This window comes from Protobothrops mucrosquamatus, unplaced genomic scaffold (genome assembly GCF_001527695.2).
Source record: "Protobothrops mucrosquamatus isolate PMUCROS unplaced genomic scaffold, P.Mucros_1.0 scaffold352, whole genome shotgun sequence".
NCBI lineage: Eukaryota > Metazoa > Chordata > Lepidosauria > Squamata > Viperidae > Protobothrops > Protobothrops mucrosquamatus.
Window position 1 is genome coordinate 417,412 of NW_015386687.1, and position 9,953 is coordinate 427,364.

Genomic DNA, 9,953 nt, shown 5'->3' on the forward strand with positions numbered 1-9,953 from the left:
TATATATATATATATATATATATATATATATATATATATATATATATATGTTTTCTGAGGTTTTCGCGGGTGTTTGTATGTAGGTCTTTAGTTATTCGGGTTTTCTCCCGCGTAGAATTAAAAGTACCTTGGCGACGTTTCGACGAAGTCACATTCGTCATCTTCAGGCTGGTGTCTTCAGCTTCGTGCTTCTTAGAAGACACCAGCCTGAAGATGACGAATGTGACTTCGTCGAAACGTCGAAACGTCGCCAAGGTACTTTTAATTCTACGCGGGAGAAAACCCGAATAACTAAAGACCTATATATATATATATATGTGTGTGTGTGTGTGTGTGTGTGTGTGTGTGTGTGTGTGTGTACACACACACACACACACACATATACTGCTCACAAAAATAAAGGGAACGCAAACCCCTTCAGTTCTATGGTAAAATGTTCCCTTTATTTTTTTGAGCAGTCTAATTTACAGAACTAGTATTTCTGGGGGTCTGCTATCCAAGTACCAGCCACTCTGACTCTGTTTAACGTAATTGGGGGAGGCTTCAGCCAAAGTAAGTTTAGCAAACTTGTTGCAGCCACAGCATATTCAGATAATATTAAATGCTTACGGCACTCCTTAAGAGGCTCGTCTGACCAATCCCTGCAGTCTTTCAATCCATTGCAGACCTTGTCCATGCTGATACATTCTCCAGAGCTGCACTTAAATACATTTGATCCCTTGCAAGTTGTCACTGTTGCAAAAGTAAAAAAGAAACATTGTTTAATCTCACTTTGCAGCTTCTATTTGGCTTTTATAGGAAAGCTATTCAGAAAGTGAAAGTAAGCAGAAGAGCAGCAACAGAAGAGAGCAGAGGCATTTAACATTTTAATAAACACGATTTTCTATTTTTTTAAAAGAAGAATCTAAACTATACTTCATCCACAAGACATCCCAAGAAAATGTAAAACATTATCATGCTATAAACTCAGTTCCAGCTTCTTCAAATAATAAGCTAATCCCGGCAAATATTTAAGAATGAACAAGCCAGTTGGCAGTCTTCCCCTCACTGTCCAAGCCATTGTATCCCCAGAAGAAAACCATCTCTTCCCTTGTTTGAAAATGCATTGCCTGCTTTTCTGAGTGACCTGCAGAGGAGCTTTCTCTGAAGACCTCAGGACTGTAGAGAGAACATGGCATGGGCTCTTCCACCCTGAGCAATAGTCTCCCCCATCCCCACCCCTGGCTCTCCAGACTCCTACATAACGCTACCAGCAGGGCTCACCATTGATACAGCCAACCTCATCACTCAGGTCCTTGCAGTCAGGCTCTTGGTTGCATTGCAAGCTCCCATGGATGCACATCCCGTCATTGCACTGAAATTCATCAGGCCGGCAGGTTACTTTAACTGGGGAAAAACAAGAAGACTTTTAGAGCCAGCAACACCATTATGCCAACCTAGTCTCTATCTCTGCATGACACACAGTACGGCTCATGTTACTTCATGGAACCAGAGCGTAAACTGGCATCTCCAACTCTCCCATACAGCACCAGAGCTTCTATATTCTTGGGCCATAAATGGAAAGCTGTCACTATGCAAGCTAAGCATCAAGAGTGAAGAAATGAACCTCCAGAACAATATGAGGTTGTATTAGTTGTAGCTCTATCAGGAGCCAGAGAAACTACAGGTAGTCCTTGTTTAGCAACTGCATCATTTAGTGACCGTTAGCAGTCATATTGATGAAGAAAGTAACTTCACAATCAATCTTCACATTTATGACCTTTGCAGATCTGTAATGCAAAGGAAAGCTTTCAGTTATCAATTGCTGCACTTAATGACAGAGTTGCTGGTCCCAATTGTGATCACTAAATGAGGACCACTAGTAGAGTAAAGCACTCTATCAAGCCTGAATAGTTAGCTAATACCTACCAGAAGCTACTGTAGGGCAATGTCATGAATGAAATTGGGGGCAAATTGTAAGCTGTCCAGCATCTTGCTCAACTCTCACTTGGGTCTGGATCTGAGAATACAAGCAGCACCTGTTCTGCTCAGGGTATCTGGCAAGATTTTTTATTTAAAAAATAACCTCTAATTCTTATTTCTTTCTGCTGAAGTATTTTTGAAGCCTCTCCAAGGCAGTTTGTTCCAGCTCTCTTTCATATTATCTTGAAACATGCTACTTAAAATAATTGATATTTTACCCCCCTTCTTTAGCCACAAAAGTTTCAAGTCAAACTTCTCCTTCTGTGAAGGATCTTGACCCACATGTATTGTAATCTCCCGTAGCTTTTGCAGAGAGCCCAGAGACTGCTCAGTATGTGCTTACCACAGTTTGCCTCATCTGATCTGTCCTTACAGTCAAAGCTTCCGTCACACTGCCAGCGCTGGTGGATGCACTCACCACTCCCACAATGGAACTCCAATGGAGAGCATGGGTTGGTTTTCTTGGCTCCCTGTTGGATTCCACAGAACTCGGCTGATTCATCAGATCCATCTTTACAGTCTGCTTCATTGTCGCAGGCCCAGAGCTTGGGAATGCACTCTGAGCTGTTGCAATGAAACATTTCAGGATTGCAGGTTGGGGCACGACAGTTTAATTCATCACTGCTATCTCCACAGTCATCATCTTCATCACAGACAAAATCAATAGCAATACAATTCCCATTTTGGCATTGGAACTGATTATCTGCACAACGTTTAGGAGCTAAAAAGGCAGAACACAAGGTTATCAGTCACAACCTACATCTACAATGGGATACAAAGATTACAAATGGGTTATTCATTTCTCTTTAACAGGACACCATCTCTATATATGTTTTATGCTAAACAACAAGTGAGAAGCCTTTTTCTTGAAGTACAAACTTTTTCTCACAGATTCAAAGCTGTCTTGCTGTTTTCTTTTACCTGTCCAAGATAGATTGCAGCGGATGAATGCAAGAACCCTGAAGTCTCAACTAATAAATATGACAGAGGGCACTAAGTAACCTTTTAGCTTCTATGCTCTAAAACACAAGACTGGTAGAATTTGAAAATCACAATCTACAAGACAGAATAGGATACATTCTTAGTTTTAAAAGTAATGGGATTCCAAATTTCTATCCCTGTTGGTGTTACCATAATTAATATAGCATCCTTCAGTGAATGTGACAGTACCATCTGCTTTATGATGCCATTATGACATAATCGCCTCCATCACTAAGTCATGCAGCCCTGACTTACGGCAGTTGTCTTCATCTGAGCCATTTTCACAATCCCCTTCGGAGTCACACCGCCAGGACATATCAATACAGCGATTGATGCGACCGCCACAGCTGAACTGGGTTGAACTGCAAGTCACAGACTCTGAAAAAATACATACAATCCTGATTGTATTAAACTATATCCCACAGCCTTGTGGTACTAAATAGTCTTAGCAAAGAGGTCCCTTAGTCTTAGGATTGTTGTTCACTGGCCAAAGAGCTTGGGGGAGACAGCACAAGTTCTGGTGTCATGAGAAAAAATATGGAAGTCAGTCAGATGAGCAATGTGTCCCTGCACATGCTCTCAGTTAGCAAGTAGGAAATATCGTGAAAAAGGAAGACGACCTTGAAATCATTCTGCAGATATGCAGGAACTGTTACCTAGGCAAAAGGAGCTGAAGCATTTTTTAACCATAGAACAATGAGATAACATTTAGAAGTAACACTTCCCTAATTCATTGAATTATGAGAAGGCAGAGGTGCTATAGAATCATTTACAAGATTCTATTTTTATAACCCATCTCAATAAAAGTGATTTTATCCTTCCTCTGAAGTTGATTTTTGATCTGGTCTACCTAATGGGTAGGCATAGAAACTCAGCTCTTCTGACATGAAGCAGTGTGGCTGATCCTTAGAGGCAATAATCTTCCTTTCAATGCCATTGCCACCATGCTTCCCTCTAATTTTCTCCTTCAAGAACTTTAAAGCATATTACAAGGTTCCAGGTCCTTCCAAGAGAAGATGGGAGAAGATGTCACTGTGCCATTCTATTATGCTTTGCTCAAAGATATTCTCTACTAACATTTAATCACTTTAGTTCTCTCACCTTTGAATCTTAGAAGTCGTCTATTCAATGAGGTGACTAAGAAGCTGCAGCTGAAAATTCTTGGCTACAGGCTTGGGGACTTGGGGAATGACAATAAAATCTGAAATCTGTATAATGAATGCATTTTTGATGTACCTGGATGTTTTAATCAAATCATGAATACAATAAAGGACTTGGAATGTCATCTGTTTCACTACAAAGCTCAGGATTAATGATGCAGGGAAATTTAATTTAATCTAACATGGTGCTTACATTCAAGATCAGCTATAAGTTTCAAGATGGCTCCATTTATATAAATATAAATAAATAAATATCAAAAGTCTTTTTGAAGGAATGAACTCCCACCCTATGAGACAAGATGAAGCTAACAGGGATTAACCTCATCTTTTGTTCTTAGTTGTTCCACTTCTCCTGGCAGTAAACTTCTATCCCTCTTTGAAACAAGCAGCTTCTCTGTGGGAAGAATGCATCCTCTACTTATGGTCCACAGAAACTTGGACAACATTAGTAGGTGGCAGATTATAATTGCTAAAATACTGGCTGAATGCAAATAAGCCAATATGTAACTTACCTATTTTTGTGAATTCACTTTGATCACTCGCTAGTTTACTGCTAAGTATATTGAATAATCATAGCTAGCTGTGATTTATTCTGAACAGCTTAGTTAGTAAAACCATGGCTTAGCATGTACAAATCCAGCCTCTATAAAAGAGATGTAGAGATCCAGAGCATGTTCTTGTAGGCACAGATACTTGAAGACTGTCCCTTCATGTGTGGCTTTTGGGGACATTGGAAGAGGAAAACTTGCTCAAAACTAGCATTAGGTAACTTACTGCAGGCATCCAGGGATTCATCAGAACCATCCTGACATTCAGGCTTGCCATCGCAGATCCATTTGTAAGGGATGCAATCTCCATTTCTGCATTGAAATTCATTTCTTCCACACTTACCCCGCTCTGCAAAAGAGTTTCATTAACCATTAGAAAGAGAAACCACAATTTTCTGACTTCAGTCCTCACCTCTATACGGAGAACCTCTTAAGTGTAAATTAAACTTATTCATAGGATATTTATCTGTACCTTCACCACAGGATATGAATCCAAGTTTTATTTTATATATAACTATACACACAACTTTTAAAATTAATTCTAAGTGCACATGTATCCATTTCAAACTCCATGAAGGTAAAAGAGGCATACAGAGAAGAGACTGAAGATCTTACCAGAGATTTATCTAGAAACAGATATTTCTGATTGTACCCACAAGCAAACTGATAGAGAGCAAGGTGAGATGAGACAATAATTGTGGCGAGATCTATTTGATACAACTCAAGGAAGAATTGCAGCTCACTAGTACAGTGCACTTTTTACATATGGAAATTGAATCTCCTGAATGTTTAGGTTGGGCTGAAACTCTGGGCAATAGGTACCCATAAGGATTGCCAATGTGGACCAGTGACCTAGTTTAAGGCTGCAGCTTGTACTGTAGCTTGTGAGGAGGCTGCCATTTGTGCTTCTACATGAAGCCATGAAGCATTGAGAGCAGCTTTCATTTCAATGAAGCTACACCCTTCTTTCTCTGGCAGCTATGCCACTCAGCAGTTCCATCTCAACTGTATTTCTTAGACAGTTTTCAAATCTGAAAAGTGGAGAGCTGCTGTTTTCTTAGCTGCTGAAGTATGCCTGTTTCTAGTCTGATGTTGGACTAGCAGTATCTCCAGCAGGGTCAGAAGCTTCAGAGCATTCTTTAATGCCAGGGTTGACCCCTTGAATATGCTAAGAGCTCTGTTTGCCTCACTGCAAACAGACAATCTCTTCCCTGCTCACTAATCCCTAGATTTTAGCTAAGGGAAAGAAATGACCTCCAAACTGATATGTCTGATTACCCCTGTTGTTAAAAATTTTGCCATCCTCTTTAACAGAAGCCCTCTTATCATACCCATAGGTGATGTCATGTGGGCCTTATTAGAAATTTAACAGTTTAACATAGCCATGAAAGAACAGAACATAGATCTTCTTTAATTAAGAGCAATTAAGTAATACCTTAATCAAAGTATTAATTTCAGATCCAAACATTAGTAATATCTACTGCAATGTAGCATCAGAGGTAATCTGCTTTGGAGACTGACTTACTCCTGATATAGAATAAACAATCACAAAAAATGCCTCTAGCTTGGAGAAGCACCATGAAGTTGACTTAATCTCACAAGGCATGAGGAAGGGACTCTTCAGTTGCATGACTGCTGTCATAGATAAGCCCTCCTTTACATCAGCTCTATAACATTTAATTAGATCCCCAGATATGGAGGTATCCTGTTCAAATTCTCAACATGGGATTATTGACCAAACCCTACCATTAAGCCTATTTCATATGAAGCTTGGATATGTCCATGGGTCTATGCTCATGGGTTCAGTATGGTGAGTAGTTTAAAAAAAAAGGTTTTCTGCCCCATTTGTGCATGTCATAAACTGCAAATGGCTTTACAGAGCTAAAGTACAAGCATGGAGCATATCAGATTAAGATCTTGATGGCATCTTAAATAATTATAATTGCATCTTGCAAGGGTCTACTCTAGTTAGGCTTGCAAGTGCCTGAAATTAACATTTAAACCACTCACACAATTGTGGATACAGTGCAAGCCTGAATTTCTCCCTGAACTGTGATTTATTGCTGAAAAACTGCAAATATAGCAGAAGGAGTTTAACTCTTCTGATTATACAAAATGGGCAAGATAGAGGTTTCAGCTGAGTCACAAAGCCATTTCCCACTGCTCCCTGCTTTTGATTAGAGAGAGAAGGCTGGTTGTCATAGCCAATTGTATACATACTGAGGTGGAGCTTAAGTCACACCATAAATTCTCCTTACTTTCAAGACTGCTCATAGAAAACAAATTAACAGAAGGAGCGGTGATCCAGACAATCACTCTATTTGCTGAACAAACAGCAAGCAACAGTCTGTTGGTCATTTAGCCATGGTGATACTGTTTGAAATGGACCATCAAAAAGTGGAAAGTCCTCTCTACAAGGAATTTATTAATTACACAGCTTCCTGAAGAGCTAAGAGCCTGAAATTAAATCACACTTCCCATATCTGCATTTTGTTTATTCCAAACATGCAAACAATGTTAAATTATTTCTAACAGCATGCAATCATGTATAATGAATGACTTCTTATAAGTTCACAATATTTATTGTTACAAATTTGCATCTTTAAAAAATAGGTTTGTAACCCAGTCATAACCCTCCCAACTTGTATCTCCAAGTTTTCTTACCTTTTTATTAACTATAGACTAGTGTTTCTCAAGTCAGACTCAAATGTTAGTTACCAGGTTAAAGACAGATTAAACGAGAAAATGATTTAAGCTAGAGAGGGATGATACTGAATGTCATGTGTCTTCCATGAGTGAAATTATAAAGTTACATTATTGAGGTACATAATTTTACAAGCTGGCTGGGGAATTCTGGGAGCTGAAGTCCACATTTCCTAAAGTGGCTGAGTTTGAGAAACCCGCCTAATCTATAGAGTTAATAATTGATTTTACTGAAGTTGAAAACTGTTTCCTGTACTTGCTTTATGATGCTTTGTTAGCTTATGTGCCTGACATCACATAGGGACAGTCAGAAGAGGAAACAAGCAGATTTACATTTATGCAACCTGAAGGAGTTTTTTTATACGAAATTCAAATAAGACACCACCTCCCCAGAAACCTTCAATATGAAACAGTGGAATACAGGACTGGAATATTGTAAGCTATTCTCCCAACAGAGCTTCCCAAACAATTATTATGGCTTAACAAAACTCCAGCAGTCCTGTATTAAGGCTGGGAAAAGTTGCAGATTCAAAGGGCAACATTTTATCCTTCAAAGCTGGATACCTGCATAGCTACATGAACCACTATTTTATAGTCTGGCCTATAGTAAACAACTCTCCAGAGCAATTGTAAATGAGCCTGGCCTGCAATATCCAGTATCAACTTATGTCTTCCATAAAACAATATCTCCCAAATTCAGCGCATAGCCTCATAAAATACTCTAGCCCAGACATGTCAAACTCGCAACGTCACATGACGTTGTGCAACGTATCGGGAGTTTTGCCATTGCCGGCAATGGAGTGGGTGCAGCTTCCACATGACGCATCTGGCCCACAGGCCGGCAGTTTGACACCCCCGCTCTAGACTGTGGGAAGTTAACCCAGAGAAGGAAATATTAAAAAGGCAGGGAAAAAATATTGTTCACCAAAAGGATTTTTAAAAGCATTTTTTTGAAAAGCAGAAACCAAACCTGGCCTCATCTCCTTGCCCAGGGCAGTAGCTGGTCTTATACATATGCAGATGTGGAACCATCAGAAAGTTTGGAGCCAGGGATCTCAAGACAAANTCTCTCTCTCTCTCTCTCTCTCTCTCTCTCTCTCTCTCTCTCTCTCTCTCTCTCTCTCTCTCTCTTGTACAAATATAATACTAGAGAAGGTTTCCATATTTTGTGGCGTGCCAGTTTCCTATTTATTATTTTAAATTCAAAGAATAAAAAATATATAAAATTATATGGTTGGAAACGAAGATGGCATCCATGAGTACCAAATTATCATTTTGAGAGTCCAAAAGCAGTTGGAGAAAGCACAGTGAAACTCCTCCCAGCCACTTTGTTCTTTCCTTGTTTTGACATCGTTTCACTCCACCTCACTTTTTGTGCTCTACACCTGCAGCCCGGTTTGCTACATCAAATGAAAGCAGGGAAGTGGGCAATGGGGTCAAGAAAGGCAAGCAGATAAGAGGAACTCCACTTGTCATCTGTCCTCCATTGCAAAGTTTGAAGCATGTATTTACAAAAAGCGGTGTGTGTAACTGAAAAAAAAGAAGTGCTGCTGTTTTAAGCACTGCTGCTCAAAGACGGTTCCTGCAATACGAAGCTTCTCCAGATTCAGAGCACTGAATGAAGAAGCTGTTATTTGCTGCAGCTGTTAAGGCTTATGGCCAATCTTTATAGCCAAGTGCTGGCAGATTGAGTCTGGTTCTTAGGGAAAGCTTTCTGTCTTGCTTGTTGAATTCATTTTTTGCTTATTTCTCTGTGAGTATGTGTGTGTCGGATAATCAAACCAAGTAGCCCTGAGACTTTAAGCTTAATTTACATGGATATATAGCAGTATGAGGGTGAAGGTTTGTTCTCTGAGTTTGTGGGTTGGTTTCCGAACGTTTCGTTACCAGGCTAGGTAACATCTTCAATGGGGTTTAGGAGATGTCAGTGTCAGTGTTCTGTTTATAAGGACTTCAGTTGTGGGTGTGTCGAGTGTGGGAAGTTAACCCAGAGAAGGAAATATTAAAAAGGCAGGAAAAAAATATTGTTCACCAAAAGGATTTTCAAAAGCATTTTTTTGAAAAGCAGAAACCAAACCTGGCCTCATCTCCTTGCCCAGGGCAGTAGCTAGTCTTATACAAATGCAGATGTGGAACCATCAGAAAGTTGAAGCCAGAGCAATCAAGAAGACAAAGAGAAAATCTGCATACTCCACCCAAGCTCTTAAGAGTCATTAGCCCCATCACCTGGGAAGCAGGATATGATAATGGGATTAAACCACAGATATCAAGGCCTAGAAAAACACTCAGAAATAGCCTCAAAGTTCATGCCACAGGAACAGGAAACTTCCAGGCAGGGCTAGAGGGTATAAAAAGGCCTTCTACCCATGTGCTCACTCTCTTTTCTTCTCCTCTGCTGCCTATCTGTCTTCTGCAATAAACTGTAACCTTCTTCCCAAAGCAGTCGCCATGTTTGCTTATTTATTCCCGGCTTGGATGAACCAGGATGAAGACTTACCTTCTAACAATTTGGCACCCCAGGATGGGACTCCAAGCTAACCTCTCCAATGGACTGAGACTGGTAAGCCCCATCTTGCCGGCAGCAGACCCCTTGTGTCTG

The 9,953-nt window shown here is 40.0% G+C and overlaps 1 protein-coding gene across 1 annotated transcript in view; it reads right to left on the minus strand.

The window, feature by feature from the left end:
- The window catches only part of LDLR (low density lipoprotein receptor), a 44,484-nt gene that overhangs the window by 26,546 nt on the left and 7,985 nt on the right, over nt 1-9,953 (minus strand). The window contains exons 2-6 of the mRNA XM_015815588.1: nt 4,878-5,000; nt 3,199-3,321; nt 2,306-2,683; nt 1,264-1,386; nt 610-732 (exon numbers count right to left, since the gene is read on the minus strand). Of these exons, the coding sequence (XP_015671074.1) occupies nt 610-732; nt 1,264-1,386; nt 2,306-2,683; nt 3,199-3,321; nt 4,878-5,000 (870 nt within the window). The remainder of the gene's footprint in view (nt 1-609; nt 733-1,263; nt 1,387-2,305; nt 2,684-3,198; nt 3,322-4,877; nt 5,001-9,953) is intronic.